Source organism: Cupressus sempervirens, chromosome 3 (assembly GCF_028749045.1).
Source record: "Cupressus sempervirens isolate cs-2001-9-10 chromosome 3, ASM2874904v1, whole genome shotgun sequence".
In the NCBI taxonomy this organism is placed as follows: domain Eukaryota; kingdom Viridiplantae; phylum Streptophyta; class Pinopsida; order Cupressales; family Cupressaceae; genus Cupressus; species Cupressus sempervirens.
This window is the reverse complement of record NC_143120.1, coordinates 188796374-188819377: the sequence shown is the minus strand read 5'-3', so window position 1 is coordinate 188819377 and position 23004 is coordinate 188796374. Positions and strand designations below refer to the sequence as shown.

Genomic DNA, 23004 nt, shown 5'->3' with positions numbered 1-23004 from the left:
ACTTTCCAGTCCACCATGAATAAGGTTTTTCATCGTCAGCTGAGGAAGTTTGTATTAGTCTTCTTTGATGATATCTTGGTATACAGCCGAACATGGCATGAGCATATGGAGCATCTAGAGACAGTACTAAAGACCTTGCAAGAAGAGTCCTTGTATGCCAAGGAGTCCAAATGCGATTTGGGAATGATTGAGTTGTTATACTTAGGTCATATTATTAGCAAAGAAGGAGTACAGATGGATCCTGATAAGATTCGTGCTATTGTGGAGTGGCCTACTCCTGAGAACCTAACTCAGTTAAGAGGATTCCTTGGTTTATGTGGCTTCTATCGTAGATTTGTTTGCGGATATTTGCGACATGCGGCTCCTATGACGGATTTGCTTAAAAAGGGAGCTTTCATTTGGACAGCAAAGGCACAGGCTTGTTTTGACAGATTTAAGAAGATCATGACTTCATGTCCGGTACTAGCATTGCCTAATTTCTCGAAACCATTTGAACTTCAGTGTGATGCTTCAGGAGATGGTATTGGGGCTTTTTTGATGCAGGATAAACACCCAATTGCATATGAAAGTAGAAAACTCCGTGGGCCAGAGAGATCATTCAGCATTTACGACAAGGAGATGTTAGATATCATGCATGCATTAGCTAAGTTCAGGCAGTACTTAGTAGGTGGCAAATTTTGCATAAAAACTGACCACAATAGCTTAAGACATTTCCTTGGACAAAGGGATCTCAATGATAGGCAGCAGAAATGGGTCAGTAAGTTACAGGCATATGACTTTGATATATCTTATGTTAAGGGCACGCAGAATGTGGTAGCGGATGCCTTGTCACGCAGACCACATCTTAGTTCGATGATTGAGATCTCTAAGGACTGGAAGCATTTGATTATTGCAGAATATGCTAGAGACTCATGGGCATCGGGGATAGTTGACGGGACAGTTGTTGATACCAGGTATACACTTGTGGATGAGTTGATTGTTTACAAGAACAGGATATTTTTAGTCCTAGGATCAAAGGTAAAGCAATTTATTATGCGAGCTCTTCATAATTCACCTATAGCTGGTCATCCCGGATATTTTAAAACATATAGACAGGTGCGAGAACGGTTTACATGGAAAGGACTTAAAAAGGATGTTTTGCAGTATGTTCGTGAGTGTTCTCTTTGCCAACAGAATAAACAGGAGCACACCTTTCCAGCAGGACTTCTACAGCCACTTCCCATTCCGTGTCAGAAGTGGGAATGCATATCCATGGATTTCATTACCGGGTTGCCCAAGGCTCAGGGACGTGATTGCATTTATGTGGTGGTGGATAGGCTAACAAAATATGCTCATTTCTTTCCCATCACCACTACTTATACTGCAGTACAGGTAGCTGAAGTATTCTTCAGAGAGGTTTTCAGGTTACATGGGATACCCCGCAGTATTGTCAGTGACAGGGATAGTAGGTTCTTGAGTCATTTTTGGCGAGAGGTGTTTTGATTATGCGGCACTGAGCTCACACCCAGTACTAGTTATCACCCGCAAACCGATGGACAGATGGAGATAGCGAACAAATGGGTGGAAGGCTACTTAAGGAATTACGTAGCTGATCAGCAGAAGGCTTGGGTAGGATGGATTTATTTATGTGAGTATTGCTATAACACCACTTTCAACATGTCTATCCAAATGACACCTTTTCAAGCATTATACGGCTATGATACACCCAGTTTCATTGACTTATTGATGAGTGATGTTCGAGTTCCACGTGCTAGGGATTTGATGCAAGAAAGTAAAGATATTATTAGCTCTCTACGTGATAACATCGCTCGGGCATAGAATCGGTATAAGCAATATGCAGATCAAAAGAGGACGGAGAGGAGCTTTGAGGTGGACGACATGGTTTACTTAATGCTAGAAAAGCTTAAACCCAGGTATTATGGACCTTTCAGGATCATCAGGAAAATAGGGGAATTGGCTTATGAGCTTGAGCTTCCAGCAGACAGCAAACTATATAATGTGTTTCATGTATCACGTCTCAAAAAGGCGTTGGGACAGAATGTGATACCTTCTGCAGAATTACCTCCATTGGATGATGAAGGGAAATTGATCCTAGTGCCGGAATTCATTTTAGAAAGCAGAGAAAAATAGCTCTGTAGAAGAGTAATCAGAGAATATTTGGTTAAATGGAAGGATCTACCAATCAAAGATGCTACTTGGGAGAATGAGACCATTTTGCAGCATCCATCTCTGAGATTGCTTGAGGGCAAGCAATTTCAGGAAGGGCGGACTGTCATGTCCCCTTTTTAGCGACATAATTGTAACAGGGGATTTGCCTATCATTGACTCTCATAGGCAAATAATTTTGGGAAGAGGGTCAATTTTGTCTTCCGATTAAGTAAGTGGGGGCCTACTCGTCCTAATATTAAATAAAGGTTGAACTCCAACTTTATAAAGTTATTTATTTAATTTTATAAAGTTTTACATCATAAAAGATGATTCCGAAAAACTTCCAGAAACTTCTCAGCGAAGGGAATAAATAAAGGACACTAGGCTCCCATTTGGAACAAGCGATTTTGAGGATTCGATTTCTATTTCAATCGGAGCAATTTGTGGTCATTGGTCTGCAAATTTCCATCAGGTCTTTGGGAACGAAAACTCCCCTGGATCTGCATAACTGAGGAGGTGAAATATTCCCCCGAAGGGTTGCACATTGGAGATGGTCTTCAGCCATTTCATGTTGAAATTATTTGTTTTTTCGGAATACTGGAGGAGTGACGTTTTGGAGTCTTGAAGATTGGCGAATTCGAGCATTTGAGAACAACAATCGACTTACAGCTTTAAAAAATATATCATCTCAGAAGGGCCGACAAAGGGAGCTAGGGTTATATTCATCAGCAGTTATTTTTTTGATTTTATCCACTGTTTAGCAGCGGCACATTATCATATAAGGAAACCTGGGTCTGCGGATTCTCAAACCCTCGATCGCGATAGATATGAACCTCATCCATTAGCAGCTTTGCGAGTTGATAAACAACAGATCAGGCTCGAACCAATCACCATTTTCGATACAGTGGATATCATATTAAACTTCCGTGGCAAGTGGTACAGTGTTGGCACAGGTTTTCGGCTGAGACGCAGAGGAAGGAAACAAACAGCCGTCGGGCCATTAAAACCGCAGGAGAAGATACCGCAGGTAAAGATGGGACGCGATCGATTGTGAGAAGCTGCCGAACCCGTCAGGTGGCCATGAGAAACGATGAATCACTGAAGGATGGGCGCGATAAATTCTTCAACCGATGGATTCGAACTATCAATAGACATGCGCAAATAGTCGGGCTCCACCCATAAACCCGCAGGGAGAAATCAAACGGATTCTGACCACGCATCAAACGGTTTTTTCGACCCTGCTAAGTCTGCAGTGCGTTAGAAGGGACGAAGGCACCCATTACTCCTACAGTCTGCGAGGATAGATGTTTTTCAAGCAACCAGCAACAGGTTTCATTTCCAATAATGTGCCCAGTAATTTAATAAAATCGAATAGCTAATACTATAGCTCTTTGCAACTGAATCTCTTCCTGATTTGGTCAATATTTTTATTCATTAGTTAGTTTATGGCAAGTATTTGACAAGAGACTTATACTCCCGTACTGTATTCAAGAACTCTTATAGTGAGGGTTATCAGTACTGCTTGACGAAATGTTGAGTTGTGGGCAGCAATAACCCTGTCGGGATTATTTCATATAGAGTGTTGAGTAACACACTACTTGAAAAAAACTATAGCTTTCAAATGGTACAACATTTTTTAAATCCAAAAGATGCATCACATTCTATGTTTCTTCTACTATAAGGAAAAAAAATGAAAAATTGAATTTTGCAGAGTTTTGAATTAGTTAAGGTGGTCAAGCATGACAGCTTTTTTTATTCCAAAAATACTAAAGTCAAAAATTAATTATTAATTATTAATTTAGAATAAAAATACCCAAAAATATGTGTCACATCAAGGCATGATTCTACTACTTATATTTAGAATATTATTAAAAAATATTATCATTTGATTTTGATTAAGGTGGTTAGACATACATCTACTTCTTAATTTTGTTCTGAAATTTTCGTAATATTGCATTAAAATTCAAAATTTTAACCAATCAATTTTTATTTTTTTGAGATAAGTCCTAGTAGTTTAGAAACTAGATTCAATTTTCTAGAGATTCTTTTCTCTCAACTTTTTGGTATAAAGTTAATAACAAATAGAAAATTGCACATCAAGTTGACATAACCCTGATTTTTTGATTTTTTATTGCCACTTAAGAGCATAGTTTAAGGTTGACCATGATCCTACACATATCCTACTATGTTAAGAGATTTAACTAATTTACCTATTAGAATGTCTTAGCAATGATCCTTCGGTTAGCACTCTATTGCTTGATGTTAGATCACCTCTATACTGATGTGTACTTGATACTTTCTGGTTAGATGTATCTCCATTGTTCTCTAATTCTTTTCCTCTATTCTCCTTTAACTGATTTTGCAATGTAACTCTATTCATAAGACCTTAATCTCCAGGAATGCTCTGTTTGTGCTTGCAAACTCTCTGCAATTCTTCTTAGCATCCGTTAGAAATTTTAGGGTTTATGTTCCATAAGAAGACATAGGTGACTCAAGGTTAGGTATGAATCAACAATAGTGATTCACCCATATTGCCGCTTAAACCTTCCCTATTTTTGATTGGATGAAAGTAATGCATAGGGATTCACAATTAAGATTCATCCTTATCAACAAAGATCTTAAAACAATCCTTAAGTTGGCCCAAAAATGGTTTACACAGAAGTTTGTGCCATTACAAACGACTATGTCAAAATTGTATAACTCGGCACTTGAAGTCCCCGATGCTCAACATCAACTACAACTTCAATGTTGCAACTCAGCCTCTTAATGGCTTAGCATCCACTGATCACTCGACATTTGAATAGCTTGGCACATACCATTTGCTTGACACTTGAGTGACTAGGCACATACTGGTTACTTAGCTCACACTAAATATTTGTCGCTCAACATATACTATCTGACAACTTATGCTCAACATGTATTACTTGTTCGACATGAACTAAGTAAATAACTTAAGTATATTGTCTCTCATATATCAAAACCAATATGAAATTAACATCATGTCTATTTTATATTTCTAATAGTTTCTATATAGATGATCGAGATGAGTAGGTGATTTTTTAGGACGAGATGCCCAATAGAAATCAATCTCAACAAAATCTCTAGGAAATGATGGTTTATAAAGAGAATGATTAATATTGATAATAGCTCCATCACAAAGAAATTTAAGGCATTTATGAATAGGAGAAGCTACAACTTACATGGAAGAAAGTCATGGAATACCCAACGTAACTTAAAATTGATTAGAAGTAGGAATAAAAATAAAGGTAGTAAAAAAAACTTTCTGTAAAAGTTCAATAGGTAAAGTGATAGAACCTTGAGGATGATAGAGAAAACCATTACAAGTTTGTATCCACACAAGATTTGAATCATAAGTATCTCTATGCAATCTTTTGTTAAAAAGGTGTTCTTCAGTGATAACATTCACAACAAAGGAAGGATCAACCAAAGTACCATGAGAAGGAATATGAGAAACTCTAGCAGTGATGTAAAGAGGACCATTAGGTTCCTTAAACATATTAGATTGACTAAAGCTAGTAATATGAGGTGTTTATTTAAGATCAAGTGGAGAAGAAATCAGAGGTTGAGATTCTGACTCAACATGATTAACTACATGATTTGTTTATTTTGTCTTCTCATCATAATCAATATGGTGATCAGAAGAATAAGGTTGATTAATAACATTTACTAAGTGTGAAGATAAAGAATTAATATAAATCTACAAATTTTGATTAGGTGGTGAGACAAATTTATTCATGTTATTAACTTGAGAATCAACAAATATAGCCTTAGAATCAATAAGGCTCTAAATAGAATTCTTCAAACCATAACACTTTTGAGCATCATGACCTGGTTGACGGTGATATTAACATAAATCATTTGAATTGAAAGACTTAAGAAATGGTTTACAATGATCAAAAGGAAAAGTAGGAGGAAGGTTAAGAACACAAGGGTGAATAAACTTAGTCATCACCTTAAACAAAGGCTTAGATAGTTGGGAATACTGATGATTATGACAAAATACTAAGGAAAAAATAGTTGTACCTCGGGACATAGTAGCCACTTGATTATCAACTATATTTGGAGACTTGATTTTGATGAAGTTGTTACATTTAGACAACTTGTATGGCATCACTCTTATTACTAGAAACATGAGCCATTAGAGTAGAGCTCTCGAGTTGACTCACTTGTAACTGGTAATGGTGGAGCACTACACATAGACATGAAAATGAGGTATACTCAGTAAGGAGAATCTTATCCCTAATGCCTTTTTGTAAATTAGAAATAAAGATACATTGATTATCATGATCAAGCATAGGATAAGAAATATGAGCATACAGATGTTTAAATCTACTGATAAATTCAGTAACTTTCTCTTTAGCATTTTTCTTATTATGCATTAAATTAGTTAAAGAAATTTGAGGACCAATATTATTCTAAAAATTTTGAATAAAAAAATTAGTAAGAGTTTGAAAAGAACAATAGAAAAAGGAGGTAGAGAGAAATAGTATTGCAAGGCTCTATCCCTAAAAGTAAATGGGAATAATTTAGCCATAAGCCTATAGTCGTGAGGAAAATCACTACATATAGTCTGGAAAGTTTTAACATGAATCACGAGATCTCCCTTACCATTCTAAGTCTCATGATCAAGTACCCCAACATGTTGCTGAATAATAGCGTGAAGGATATCTAAGGAAAGGGGATTAGAAACATCACTCATAGGAATATAGTACTTAGATTGAGTTAATTGAGCAAGTTGTTGTTGTAAAGTGGTGATGGTTTGAACCAATGTACTAATGGTAGGATCAAAAGAAACACTAGTAGGCATAGGTATGATAGATGGATTATGAAAGTTATAATAAGTAGAAGAAATATGTAAAGATGTTGGTAGAGGATTAGAAGGAATAGGCAAAGGGTTTGAATAAGTAAAAGGAACTCCATTATATGAAGGCAATGAAGAAGGAATAGAAGTAGGAGGAACACTCACAGGAAGTAAAAGACCAAGAAGACCAACACTTAAAGGAGTGGACATCTTGGTAGAAGTAGTCATAAGAGGTGGAGCATATGTAGATATGTTGGAAAAAGTGGTAGAAATTGGGAGAGAAGGTTCAACAGTTGCTGAAGGAGGAGGATATCCTAACTCTTGAGCACATTCTATCAAAGAATTTTCATGAGTGTTAATAAGGTGAGAGATACCATGCAAGATAGAGAGATTTTTTTCGTCATTATTAACAAGCTTCTTAAGAGCTTCAACATCAGCAACACTATCAAGATTCTGATTTCCTTGAGCAAGCCAAGTTTCTAATTTATCCAATTCACTAGAAATAATTTATCCAATTCACTAGAAAGCTTATCAACTTGTGAAGGATGAATTCTAAAAGAATCATCATCATCATGGGATGAGTGAGATTATTTATTTTCTATTATAGGATTGCGATCATGAGTAAAGATGTGAGCTCCATCATGAGTCCTAGGAAGAAAAGAGAAATCATGATCAAAAGAGCCCATGAGTCTATGGCTTCGCCAAACAAGAATGCTATAGGTTGGAATTCATGTAATCAAGTTCATAAAAGAGGAGATCAAAAAAATGAAACTCTAATGAGATCTGACCATACAAATATAATAAAGAGCATAAAAGAGAGATCTAACCACAAGATAGCCAAATCTAACTTTATGGAAGAGGATAAGAAGGGAAGATTCACCAAAAGAAGGTAAACATCCTAAACAAATAATCTAACTCCAAAAAGAAGGGGCACAATTTGGTTTCACTAAAAGAAGGTAAACACCTAATCAAATGGAAAGAATCAATCAAACACCACAAAAGAAAGAGTTAATGGAGTGAGGTTCACCAAAAGAAGTTAAACACCTAATGAAATGAAAAGAAGCGATCTAACACCACAAAAGAAAGTTGATAGAGTTAGCTTCACCAAAATGTTTAGTGGTAAAATAGAAGCACTTTAATAGGACTATAGACTTCCATTTTATGGGGACACTAAGCAATTAAATTGCAAAATAAAAGGGAAATAGGAGAATTTCCAAATATGATTCCACTTCTAACCCAAATTAGATTAGCTAGGGCCCAAAAAGAAGAAGGGTGCTAATACTAAATCTAGATTATAGGGGGAATATAACACAAGAAAATGTTCCCTTTGGTCCATTGATAGGATATTGTGAATGTGAAATTGAACTAAATGCTTAGGAAATGTAAAGCTATGTGACTACAATCAGCCCAATTAAGATGCAAATCTAGGATAAGGATATGAAAGGAAATCAAATATGAAAAAATCACCTTCAAATGCATAGAGGAATATGTATTTAAGTTTAAGAACTTTTGGATCTAAATCTTTTCTGAACGTCCGACCATAGATCTTAGAATAAAATGACGAAAGTAACAAAACCCATAAATCTCCCCAGAATCTAGGACTAAAGGACTAGGTTGACATGGGAATACATCTTTCTACCAAGTTGATGTAGTCTATGACTCTAAAACTAAGAACTCCAAAAAACTTACATGAATTGTAGGTTCTAGATATGTAATCCTTTTCGCTCCCAACCTAAAAATCAACATAGAAAATAAAGGTTTGGGGGTTGGGGTTTGATGAGGGCTTGTCTTGGTCAAGCCCTAGGTTAAGGAGTTAACCGTAATTGAGAAACATAAATGTAAATGACTGTAAAGAATAAGATAAATGTTAGAATTCATCTTTCTCGTGTGTATGTAATGTAATTGTGTTGTAGATTTTGAATTAGGAATGTAAGGTATCTCCACTCTTTGCAAAAAAATCTACATAATTCCATCATGGTGTCATGGATACGAATGTGCATCATTGAAGAAGAAGATGAATTCTTTAGTGTGGATCTCCTCCCTTGATGGCCAACAATAGGATCTAGCTCTTGAAGAGGAAATGTTCACAAAGGATCCTTCAAAGCTAGATAGAAATCTCCTTGCTTGAATGCTTGAAAAAAAAAGACTTGAATGCTCAAACTCCTTGAATGCAAAAAGGCAAAAATCTTCACTAGAGAGAAAGAGCTTGAATTAGATGCTTATTTTTGAGATGAGATATGAAAATGAAGCCTCCAAATCTCCTTATGTATGAGTTTTCTGGTGGGAAAAAAATATAGGATGATTCTAGATAATGGTCATAAAATAATTAAACCCTTGAGGACTTTTGGGCCCTAAGCTCTAGAACTATTGGAGACTATGTTCACTTGGGAAGACTAGGTCAACTTGGGCTGACCTAGTCTAGATTAGGTTGACTTGAGTCGACCTGGTGTAGGAGGAAAAGTCCTAGGTGCCACAGAAAGCCAACACAGATGCTAGGAAGATAGGGTGGAAAGATGGAAGAGAGAAGAGGAAAAGATGAACGAGTACATGCATACCCATGGTCCAAAGAAGGAATTATGAAGATGAGGGAGCTAAAAGGTCTTAAAAGGAAAGCACATACATTTTAAGATGGCACACCCATTACAAATAATTAGTTAGGTTAGCATGTTAGAGCTTCCCTACTATACATTTAATTATATAGGTCCAAACTAAGGCATATGCACCTTCATAATCATTATTACAATAATTACATTATGTTTCTCACATGTTACAATATTAATATCACATTCACCAATGATTAAATATACTCTTCTTCAACATAATCAACTGCTAGTAAAATATACCACATGTTACACAACAACAACCTTTCAAAAATAAATCAAATGCTTTGAACAATTTTGAACATAGGTGTATGAACAAGTCTTATATCACATTCAAATATTACTAACATTAATTCCTTCTCAACAATAATATATTTTTAAAAGTACTATCAACTATCTTTGCCATTATATATTTTATATTGGTTTGTTACCAGTCTTCACCAAATATAACTCATCTAGAACATAACATAAAAGTTAAAAAAGATCTAGACATGATGTATATACTCATTTGTCTACACAAATCTAAGCTCACATAACATATTCTATATACAAAATATGTGTCTTTCATGAACATACAGTTATATATTGCCATCAATGAGAAAACTAGTCATCAATACAACATAAAAACTACTAATCCAAGTGCTAACAAAGACCTCAATTACTAACATAACCATCTTGTTATGGGTTTGATAGATCTAGTATTTGGTTTGATGGGGTTAGCAATGCTATGCATATGGCCTCTTTCTCCCACAATCCTTTTGTAAATGTGATAAAGAACCATTCCAAGGATTTTCTTCCATTTAACTATTGTGAGATCTAAGGGAATTACTATGAGTTTGGTTTCAAAAAAATAATTTCCTAATTTAGGTATGCTAATGTTTCTCTCATGGTGTCTTAGAGGTTAGCAAGTCATTAATTGTGATAATGTTGTATATGGTTTCACCTATAGCCATCTCATCCTAATCTATACATTAATAAATTTACAAGCATTAGACTCCTCTATTTAAGATTAGGACTTCCTATTTTTTATGACTTTTTTAATATTATTTATTTGGATTCTTCCTTATGCTAGATGATTTTTCTTGATGGTGGAGACACAATGTGGGATACACATCTTCTATTTTAGTTTTAATGTACTTCATCTTATGAGGCCATTAGTTATACTCTTAATGATTATTAGAGGATAGACCTAGCTTCTAATAATGTAAAACACACCTCACTCTTTCAACTTGGTAGAAGTTAATCTATTAGATGCTAGCTACTAAGGTTATTTGACAATTTACTGATTGATGTTAGTTTTATTTAGTACATTACAAAAGCATTCCTTTTCAATGTAAGTTATCTCCTCCAATTTAGCCAAAAAATATCTTTTTAAGAATCAAATTATATTTCCTAAATATTTAGTTATACATTTTAGGGGTCTAGAGTCACGTTTTCCATTCTAGAAACTCCTTGCTTTGGGATTTATGAGACTTCTTATGATAAGCTCAATAGCAATCTTGAAGCTCAATAGCCTATTTTTGTTCTTATACCACCTTCATATTTTAAAGATTTATTGATTGTATCCAAGATGGTAGATTTTCAATCAGAAATCCATTTTGTTCCTCAAATTGTGCAGTGCCTTTACATGGACCCTCTAATTAGGCTTCCCATCTTTGTGATGTAATGTCAACTCTTCATGGATGATTATACAAAGGAGAATGGGATCTCTTCCTAAGTTGGAATCTCACTCGCACTACAAGTCTATAAGTACAATGATGCATAAGATTAAATTAAGAACTTGTTTGACTATTCTAATATCTACTTGGATCACTTATTTGTTATCCTTTATATTTCTAAAGTTTTACTTTTATAATATGATTTTAAATCAACTTAATAAAAAATATAAATAAATATAATATCACCTAAATTAATGTTATTTATTAATAAAGAATTATATAAAAGCAGTCAATATCACATTATTTCTATTTTATTTATCAATATATAACCATACAAAACATAGATCAAAATAGTAAAAATGAAACACATTGCAATGAATTGAATGAATAACTAGTCCATAAGAAACATCTTTAACAATACTAAATAAATAAATATAGAAATATATAAAGATCAAATACATAAACATAAATACATATAGACATAAGCATTATTTAGAAAAACAAATTTAATATTACACTAAGTTATATTATTTATATAAACTATAACAATTTATTTTTTTTAATTTTATTTTTCCTAAAATAAATATAGAAGCTACACCCTTGTATGCATGCATATTATATTTACACATTTTACCGCCAAGATACGTGTATGTATGAGATGCGAACAAATACGATATTATATTATAAAATAACGGTAAAAAATAAGATGTTCATAAGAAACGAGATTATCTTTGTTAAATTTAATCCCGGTAATTCTAAAAGGGTCTATATTCGATGCGTGGAAATATTGCCATTTCAAATGCAAACCAGGGCTTATCCACAACGAATAAAACATGAATTCATTCCAATGGATTGACAAGGAAGTTGGAATCATATACAACTTTTGTTTCTAAAGTGATGTGCTGTACGTTCCAGTCAAAAGGCTTGGTGTCCAACTCATTCTTCCGCCTAATTCAAGGTTTTTTTAGCAGTGGCGTATTTCGAAAGCTTTGCATATATACATCGGAATATCTTGTTAAAAGCCACAAATTTATGGATGATTTTCTTCTATACCGACAAACTAAGTTTGCCTAGAATCACTGAACAATTTATCAAAATCTAAATACCAATTACCATAGGATATATTTTACATCAATTTATCATCACTTACGTTAAGCTGATAAGTATAGTTAAGCTTCGGGAACTTCTCCAAGACAAGATAATCTGTATTGATCCAGTCAGTAACATTTTCAAAAACCGTGCTTTAAAAACATAGCACACGTTTGAAAAAGAGGAGCTCAAATCTCCTGACGTGACGGATGTTAAGCTCCGTGAATGTTACGCAAAAAAGCGTGGCACCGTGCAATACACGTAAGTAGACTACAGTCATTATAAATAGGGTAGCCAGTGGAGGAGAATAAACAAAGCATGCGAAATATCGTGATGGCTGCAGAAAACAGTAAGAGCATGAAGATTTTTTGGTTCTCCCCTGCATATCTGGTGCTTGTTTTATCAGTGTTAGTCGATGTGGGAGTCTGTCAAACTGGCGGAGGAGTGTCTTCCATCGTTTCATCTGATGTCTTCAACTCCATAGTTGGTGGAGCTGCCAGTGGTTGTGCAGGAAATGGGTTTTATAACTACGATTCCTTCATCAATGCTGCTAATGCTTTCAACGCCTTTGGCATTACATCTGGCTCTTCTGATGTTAACAAGAGGGAAATCGCTGCCTTCTTCGCTAATGCTGCCCATGAGACTGGAGGTAACATGACCAATACTATTGCAAGACCAATACTATTGCAAGATCTGTTTTACTTTTAGGGTCAGTTTGGTTTGTGGAATTTTAAAAATCTGGATTTCTACAAATCTTGGTTTAGCCAAATCAAGGTTTTGTATATTTTCATTTTCATTTTTGGGATTTTATTGAAACCATTTGTTTCACTCGGAAGATGCGTGTGAAGACACATTTTTATGCGTAAGCTTAAAATTGAAGGCAAATTTCAAAAAGTAGTCCAATCTATTGTTTCTACACTCTTTAAAAAACAAAAACAGGTTTTGATTTTCAATTCTTACTTTTTTAGGCCCCATTTGGTTGCTGGAAGATGAGGGCCAAAACCGGGTTATCAGAGGCAAAACCAGGTTTTGCAAAAAAACTTTGGTGTTTGGTTGGTTAAAATTATAACCTGGTTTTCAATTTCATCTTCCAATTTTGGTCAAAAATTGGAAGAAGTTTCTTCCAACAAAAAGGTGGAATTCGAAATTAAAACCAGGTTTTGAAATTTATAACAGTTTTTTTAATAATATTGTGGGGTCCACAGTATATTCATCTTCCGTGTCAACCAAACGGACCATTGGCTTTCCAAACCACAAAACCAGGTTTTCGAAAACCTGGTTATAAGATAACCTGGTTATGTCAAAAAATCATCTTCCCCAACCAAACGGGGCCTTAAAGAAGTTAGAAAACCTGGTTTTGAGGCAAAATTGGAAGTCTCGTATGCTAATTCCATTTTGCAAATTTTCAAACAAACGCACAAATTTTCAAATCCGAATTTTTGAAAAAGCCAATTCCTGTCATCTTCCATGAACCAAATGGACCCTATCTTGCTTTATATCTATAATTCATTGTCCTTTTTAGTAGCAAATAGAGTTCTCAATAAATGATATTATTTAAATCCAAAATATATATTGAAATTATAAAACATTACAAAATATAAATAAGCTTCATAAATCTGTAAATTTGATTGGTTCTTAAAAAAAATATTGACATCTCATGATTTCAATAGTGTTCACCTCAAACAATATTTATGCCAAAGTTTAAGCACGTTGAGCACAATTAAGGCATCAAACATGTATGAGTAGTTGGAAATCCGAACACTTATTGTTGGTAAAGTACGGTAAGTGGTGAAGAAAGGAGATCTTAATGAGATCAGAACACTTATAACTACATTATCTATTTGGTAAAGTAATGAGATGGAGGTGATCTGAATTCATGGCAACTACGATAGTGGAGAGAGATTGAGGCAAAATCATTAACATCGCAGATTGGGTCCTGGATCGACATTGAGTTGCTGGCAAAACTTCTGATAGTAATTCACCCTGCTGCTCACAGTCGCATCATTTCCACCGCCGCATTCCATGCTGTTAATAGCTTTAATGGTCCCTCCGAAGCCTTGCCCAGACGTGATTGCTGTGTGGCACTGGCTGTTCACCATCCAAAACCACACCGCCGTCTTAAACGAGATGCCCGAATCACTGCCTACTATGTCTGGATTGTTCAGCCCGTCAAATTGAAGATCGTTTCCTATCGATCCGTAGTTATAATTCCTGTCATCATCACCTAACATTAGTATATTGGCTATGGATCATTATAATATCTGATTGATTGATTAAAATTTGACAAAGTAGGGATTGAAAACGTCAACTGACCAAGAGAGCTGGAGAGGGCCTCTGCCATGATAACTCTTATCGGGGTTGCAAGGATACTGAGTGTAGGAGGGATTACAGTAAGTTTTCGGAGGATCCTGTTCGTCGATGTGGCAAAACCCTATTATACAGCCCCTTTATTCCTACTGCTGCCATCAACATAAACTGAAAATAGATAGAAATTGGGAATATGTAATGTGTTACCTCCAGTCTCGTGGGCAGCATTAGCGAAGAAGGCAGCAATTTCTCTCTTATTAACATCGGAAGACCCAGACGTTCCAAAGCCGTTGAAAGCATTAGCAGCATTAGTGAAGGAGTCGTAATTCGTGTAAAACCCATTTCCTACGCAGTCACCTCCAACAAAAGAGTTAAAGACGTCAGAAGAAACTATTGAAGACACCCCCCCTCCTCCTCCATCAGAGGGAGTGGAAGGAGAAGGAGGAGAAGGAGAAGAAGAATAGCAGGGGCCTTCTTTACAGCCAGTCCCACAGTAGGGGTCTCCACTTCCACAGTATCCCCATTGGCTACAGCAGAGTCCATTGCTACATCCACAATTTTGACACAACCCCACATCGGCAAAGGCTAACAAAACAACAAGCCAGAAGATCTTGCTTTTACTACTATGTGTAGCCATGGCTTTCTGTGTTTAATCTCCTCAATCTGCCGCCCTTATTTATAATGGGTATCGTCTACTTACGTATAAAACAGGGTAAGGCATACTTTGGCGTCACGGTCACGCAGCCCCATAATTTCCTGAAGACCGCTATTATTCGTAGCAGAATTTTCCATGAATGTTATGACTCGATCATGTCCCGTTGACCGACAGTCAAGTCCAAAGTGGAAAATCAGCTCATTTCCACAGTCGTACAATTATTTGCATCACAGTCTTTTCGAAAAGTACTTCCACGAAATTGCCACGAAATTCACCTGGCCTTAGTCAAGTCAGTGATTTAATATTAAGTTGCATGAATTTAATGATAGTTTATATGTTTTTATCTTTATAATGAACTTTATGGTTTTCATATTCATTTTGAGTTGGTCTAGTAGTGAAAGAAAAGTCAAATGTTCAAATTTTAAAGAAGGGTAGGATATGCACACTTCATCTATAGTGCAATTATTGTGTCTTCTATAAGAAATACAGGGTAGTCTCATATTACTACCACCATATGTAGAACCAAAATAAATGCTTGGTACCACTACTCCAAAAGGAATTCCCTTTCTTTTCCTACCCCAAATTATAATATATATATCTCAAGAAGGATATTTATTTTGTGTGTGTGTGTGTGTGTGTGGTGTGAACATGTGTAAGTTATCTAATATCCTCAAGGATTTTGCTAGGAAATTGTCAATAGAAAATGGTTGGCATTTAGGAATTATGAGAATTAAATTATTCATTAATAGCGATTTTTTTTAGAAGGTAATATTATTCTATGTTAGTCATCTTTAGATACAATCTCATATCTCACCTATATACAATATTATATTTTTATAATCATTTGCAAGGTAATCCATTTTCTATATAGGCACTAAAATTTTACTAGGTATTATTTTAAAACAAAAACAAAATAAGATATATATATATATATATATATATATATATATATATATATATATATATATATATATATATATATATATATATATATAAAGATTTATGTTTAAACACTTGATAAAACATTTCAATGTGACTAGTGACATTGGCACCACAAATCTTATAGTACAATGTGGGTTGAGGTAAGAGTGGGCCTCATGACCTTGTACTTTACACCAGGAAGTTCTTGCCAATCAAGCTGAGGCCCTGACATAAATCATATAATTCTTCTACTTCCAACTTCATCAATTTCTCTCTTACCATGATGCATTATGTGGCAATCTCCATTTGAACTCATTGTTTTTTATTAACATCAACAATCCTTTTCAAATACTTGGATTTGAAATTCTAATGTGGTTGCATATTGGTGGGGTAGGCTAAATTTTATGGCTTTCATGGATTCTAAGAGCATCTTCTTGCAAATTAACCTTAAATGATTATGATCTTCTTGTGACTTCAAATTTAGAAAATATTACTTTAACTTCACAATCTTTCTTTAATTTTAGTGTTGAATTTTGGGTAATTGCACAATGATGTGGTACGAATAGATGCCACATTTTCCCATTTGGGGCATTTTGTGATCATGCTATAACACGATCTCACTATACAATGATTAGACTATGGGTTAGATAGCCCAAGCCAAGACCCCTTAGGACCCCTTACCATGTACTAATATATAGTAAGGGGTCCTATAGTGTCATACGGGAATGTAGTAAAAATTTAAAAAACCTATTAGGATCACTCACTCTAATTCTTAGGGTTCTTATGAGCTACTAAGGAGTCTTAAGACCCCTTGTATCCCTTAGGAACCCTTACCATACACTAATATTTTGAAATGGGTCCTAAGGGGTCCTATATTGTCATAAGGGGATCTAGTAAAAATAAAAAATTACTAAGACTGCTTATGACCTATTAGCAGCACTCACTCTAATTCTTAGGGTTCTTATTAGTTGCTAAGGAGTCTTAAGACCCCTTGTATCCCTTAGGAACCCTTATCGTACACTAATATTTTTAAATGGGTCAGGTAAGGAGTCACAAGTAGTTCTAAGACACATTATAGTGTTGAAGGAGCCCTTATGACTTCTTACAATCTCTTATGATACACTAATGTATCGTACATGGTCCTACAAAATATTAATATTTCCTAGTAATACTTATGATCCCTTACCATACATTGGTTTTAAGGGGAACTAATAGGTGTTAATGGGTCATAGGAAACATTAATGTGTTCTAGGAACACTTAAGACCACTTACCATACATTAGTATATGGTAAGGGGTCCTAGGATCACCTATGACCCCTTTGGATCCTTTCGGACCATAAGCTATATAGTATGGTTTCCTATAAGCTATCTCATAGAGAGCGAGAGAGCGAGCGAGCGAGAGAGAGAGAGAGAGAGAGAGAGAGAGAGAGAGAGAGAGAGAGAGAGAGAGAGAGAGAGAGAGAGAGAGAGAGGAGGGGGGGAGGTTGAACTAATAAATAATATAATGAGAAACAATCCTGAAATGATTGTCAATAAGTCAATGGCTTAATGTTATAATCAATAGTCCACAAGGAAACATACTAATGACAATGTGTTGATTCCTAAAATGTAACTTAAGGTTAAAATCTATAGTCCACAATGTGTTGAAAGTGTATACATTATTAGTAAATAGATTTGTCCTTCGAAAAGAAATACAATGTATGACTCAAAAGTGATGAGTCTTGATAGAGCTCTATTTTTATTAACCTTTTACCTCCTACATTTCTCACTTCTTTGGCATGAAATTGCCTTTTTGCTAAACTATTGATAGGAAAGTAGAATATTTAGTACTTCTTTAAAGAGGGAAGAATAACTCCTAAAAAGCTATTAATTATATGAAAATGATATATTTTGACTAGTGCTGCTATAGGAACTAAGGATGTGTGAATATGGAGCTAGCTATTTAGTTGGAGGAGCAGTTTGAAAGCCGTAATTTTGCTATGTTATTTTGGGAAAATAATTCTGAAATTTTACAGAGACCAGTTTTGGGCCATATGTTATCTTAGCCAAGTTTTTTTGTAATCTATTATGTGTGACTAGCATCCAAAACAAACTATTACCTATATTTAGGGAGAAGGCCATCAGCCATTCTAGCTTAGTTATTAATTTGGTTGAACATTTTAAGTCTATATAGGAAAATGTTAATCGCAAGACACAAAACATATATGATATATGAAAACACTCTATTTATATTATCTCTAAAGTTTGTGATATTAAAAGCATGGAGTTTCTATAGTAGCTAGTTTTAGAACATTTCTCACCTTGTGAACTAGAGGAGGGCCCCCTCTCGAGAAACTTGGTGAGATTACTTTAGTTTGTTTTGTGAGTATTCAAGCATTGATTGATTTTGTGCATTTTTTGTAGATTGAATCAAATGTGTATATTTATATATTGATCAATTATCTATGCCCATTAGAAGTTTATTGCATATATGTTTGCCAATCTATATAATGTTTGTTGTTGTTAATCACGGATTTAATTGTCTGATGAAATAATTGGTTGTGGCATCCTTATCTGTTTCACTTACTATATATCATTATTCTATTGTTGCTTAAATCTATTATAATCCATCCATTTATTGAACCACTTCCTATTGCCATTTATCATACTTCCTATCACATTTATCATAGTTCCTATCACACTTATCATACTTCCTATCCCACTCTGTATTTAGAACTAGTTTGTTGTAAACAACCTCCTACTGCCACTAAATCTCCTATCACAATATAAGTAGATTTCAACTCTTATTCAAACCAACTTTTAATCAGAAAAAACTTTGCAATAGCATTCATAAAGACATTGTGTTTAATTATTTAGAGGTGTGTTAATAAGAATCCAAACTTTAGATTAGAATCCATTTGTAGAAGTAATCTTAGATGTGTGGTAATTTGGATAGTTCAATTTATTAGCAAGTAGTAATTTGCATTCACAAACCTCTTGATTTATTATTTTCACCCCTTGAGAAAATAGTTGTTATATCTCTCATGAGTTTACAAATCTCGGATTGACATTCTTAGGGTATTGTTGATTCAATCATATACCATCAAGTTGAACCTTAGTTTTACCCAACATTTTTGGTGCCGTTGCCAGGGAGAAATATTAAAGGCATGAAACTATAATAGGTCAAGATAGGAATAGTGAGCTCTTGAGAAGTCTTGAGCAATTTTCGACCTTACCTTTGGTTTCCACTACAGTAAATCATTTAGGTGCATGAGTAGGCTTAGAGATAGTCAAGGTAGATTTGTTAAGAAGGAATCAGTAGGTAGTTCAAAAATTCAAAAACCACAAAAAGAGAAAAATCCATCAACTATTGGAATTAGACCAAGCAACGAAGTTAAAATCTAGCCATCTTCTCAATCTACCTCTTCTACTACACCTTCAGAAATTTTTGAACAATATGAAAAGTCATACAAAATTAGGTATATTAAGCCTCCAAAATCTCTGGAACAACCCTTTAAAACATATTTCACACCTTGGGAAACCAAAGTTCTGGAAGAAGTCATGGCTAACAATATTGAAAATAATAATGCAGGAGGAAATAATGTTGGAAACAATAGGAATGCAATTGTTCAACACAATACGACCTTTGAGTTTCCTATTTAGCCTCTTGTGGATGATGCCCCTATGAAAAACATCCCTCACTCATCACTTCCCATATTTAGAGGGTCAACCTCTGAGTATCTTGATATGTTCCTATTTGAATTTGATGTCCTCTATAATAGCTATGATTATCAAAGTGATGCACAAAAACTAAAGCTCTTTCCAGCCGCCTTGAAAGATGTTGCATTATGATGGTTTATGCTCGTCTTAGGGACATTAGAACATGTAACCAAATGAAAGATGCTTTTCTAGAAAAATATCAAGAGTACTATAAGACCAAAGAAGAATGGGATGAAATTTTTTGCATGACTCAATGAAAAGAAGAGTCAGTTGAAGACTTCTTGGAACATTTTGCCTTTAGCTTGCAACGCTCATGACATCCTAATTTAACTTTAGAAACTATCAAGATGCTTTTCTTAAGAGGGATTTGTGATGAAACCATGGATGCCTTAAGTTTGATTAGTAAAGATGATATTTCTAAAATGTCCTTTGAGGATATTTGTGATATATGCAGGAACTATTCATAGTCTCATCGATCTATTCGTAGGAACACAAGTAAGTTTTCCACTATGGGTAATGCATCAGGTATCTCTAAGTGTCAGATTGGTAATTTACTTGGAGATCTTAAAATTGACTTATTAAATCATATGGGAAAATAAATTGACACTTTGTATTCTCGTAGGAAACATGAGGAAGCTGAAAAGGTCTTGGTAGTATATTGCCCAACCTATCGTAAGAAGCATGGACCAAAAAATTGTCCTTATAATTGAACTCATGTAGTATCACTTGAGGAAGCTAGTAAGACTTCAATGCTATGACCTCTTCCTAAAGGGATGATTCCTATGGAATATATCAAAGAGCTAGTTTACTATATGGCTCCACGACACTAGGTTTTACCTAGAGGGTTCTCCATTGAATATTTTCTCAGACCATCTCAGCAATTCTCTAACGAAGGTCCATGGTATGGAGGTTATCAACAACCCCAACCTTATCAGTAATGGCCCCAAAGTTTTCAACCTAGTACACAACCATGGCATCAAACATGGAAGCCACAACCCTTGTATCCACCTCCACAATCATCGTATCCACCTTCACAACCTTATACACAACCCTATCTTTCATAACAATACTTTCCTCCACCACCACTAATAAGACCCTATAAACAACCTCAACAATTTATTCCTCCCATACATCCATCTTCTTTGAATCCACCTTCAAATCCACCACAACCACCTAAACCCACATCCATGCCAACTCAACCAAATCCAAATCCTAATAATAAGCCTCCTCAACTGCTCTATCATAGTGAGATGGCTAATTTTCCTACCTACCCTATTAACACAGTTGAGTTGGATGGTGTACACCTTAGATCTGGGAAGGCTTTTAAAGGTCCTACTATTACAGAGGTCCCTGATGAACTTGAAGAGGAGTTAGAGAAAGAACTTCCCTTTCTTGACTGATTCATTCATAAGCCAAAGCTTAAAGAACCAACACATTCTGAGTTTGATATTTTAAATGAATTACACAATGTTAACATCAAAATTCCTCTTTTGTAGGCTCTTAAGGATGTGCTAGTATACAATAAGACAATATGAGAATTATGTACTTGATGAAAAAAAAGGAAGGATCCAAAAATTGTTCAAATTATTGGACAACTACCAGAATTAATGTTGGGAAATGTCAGCATTCCAAAATATGTAGATCCTGGCAATCCTGTCATCCAGGTAAGTATCAGTACTGTAATTGTTATTCCTAATACACTTGTATATTTAGGTGCTTCTATAAATGTAATGACAAATGAAACAAAAATAAAATTATCCTTAGATGGACTTAGACCTACTCCTATAGTACTTCAAATGGTTGATCAATCCTTAGTCAAACTAGAAGGGGTTATAGAAGATGTCATTCTTTCCATTGATAGTTGGGATTATCCAATCGATTTTATGATCCTTAAGCCCAAAGCTAAGTTGGGGGGATATCCTCTCATTCTTGGAAGACTTTGGCTAGTAGCAACCAATGCCCACATTAATTGGCAGTCATATAATATGATTATTTCCAATAGTGACCAAACAAAAGAGTTGACCTTATATCCTCCTACTCAACCATTCTTGGACACTAAGGACCCAACATGGGTCGGTAGTGATTCAGATGATTATGTTCCAATTCTTACTATTGGGCAAGTACAATATTTTGAAGACCTAACTAATGAGGCCATTTCAGTAAACTTTCTTCAGAATAGGTATGAGTTTAATGATATCCTAGAAACTATGGTTTTCCCCTCTCATGCAGCTATTGACTATCCTTTTGGAAATTTTCCTTTAGTTGGAAATCCTCGATCTATTCAACACTTCCTCATGTTACATTAGCTTATGCCACATTAATGTTTGTATAGTGCATTATTGCCCTTAGAAAAACTAGAAACATAATCAAGACCCCTCCTTAGTGCTCCTACATCATCAGAACCTATGGAGATCCTACTCGGGCGTACCCTCAATATTAATCCACAGTTAACACTAGCTTAGGTTAAAGATATCATAAGTATGCTTAAAGAACATAAAGATGCATTTGCATGAGAGTATCAAGACATGAAAGTTATTCATCCTGACACTTGTACACATCACATTTACATAGAAGAAGGAAGTCATCCAATTTGACAAATGCAATGCAGACTCAATTCTACCTTGCGTGATATTTTTAAAGAACACCTCCAAAAACTCTTGAATGGTGGTTTCATTTATCCAATTTTGGATAGCAGGTGGGTATCTTCTTTGGTTATTGTTCCAAAGAAAAATGGTAAGTGGTGTACTTGTATTGATTATTGAGCTTTAAATAAGGCTACTAAGAAGGATCATTTTCCATTACCCTTTATTGATCAAGTCTTGGATACTCTTATAGGGAAATGATTCTTCTCCTTCTTGGATGGATTTGACAGGTACAATCAGATCCACATTGGCCCAGAAGATCAAGACAAAACTACCTTTACTTGTCCATGGGGAACCTTTGCATAAAATGTTCTTCCTTTTGGGTTATGTAATGCCCCTACGACATTCCAACACGTAGTATTAAGCATCTTTGTTGATCTAGTTAATGATTGTGTAGAAGTTTATATGGATGATTTTATTGTTCATGGAAATACCTTTGATGAAGCTAAAATAAGTTGGAGAA

General features: G+C 35.0%; 1 protein-coding gene and 1 pseudogene across 1 annotated transcript; one reads left to right on the top strand and one right to left on the bottom strand.

Annotated features, from left to right (window-relative positions):
• The first annotated feature begins 12650 nt into the window (after positions 1-12650).
• Positions 12651-13025, top strand: LOC149565440 (endochitinase 4 pseudogene; annotated as a pseudogene).
• An 894-nt stretch (positions 13026-13919) lies between these two features.
• LOC149565439 (endochitinase 4-like) lies at positions 13920-15358 on the bottom strand. The gene is made up of 3 exons (XM_089818968.1): positions 14832-15358; positions 14631-14748; positions 13920-14528 (listed from the first exon to the last, which is right to left on the bottom strand). The coding sequence occupies exons 1-3, from the start codon at positions 15259-15261 to the stop codon at positions 14234-14236; spliced, it is 843 nt and encodes a 280-aa protein (XP_089675094.1). The 5' UTR covers positions 15262-15358; the 3' UTR covers positions 13920-14233.
• Between the last annotated feature and the right edge of the window lie 7646 nt (positions 15359-23004).

What these genes read in the sequence shown, in the direction of transcription:
- LOC149565439 (XM_089818968.1), bottom strand. Translation starts at nt 15,261, where the DNA reads ATGGCTACACATAGTAGTAAAAGCAAGATCTTCTGGCTTGTTGTTTTG. An exon ending in TGCTGCCCACGAGACTGGAG is followed by an intron (nt 14,749 to 14,831) that starts GTAACACATTAC and finishes GCTGTATAATAG; the next exon opens with GGTTTTGCCACATCGACGAA. An exon ending in GGCCCTCTCCAGCTCTCTTG is followed by an intron (nt 14,529 to 14,630) that starts GTCAGTTGACGT and finishes TGATGATGACAG; the next exon opens with GAATTATAACTACGGATCGA.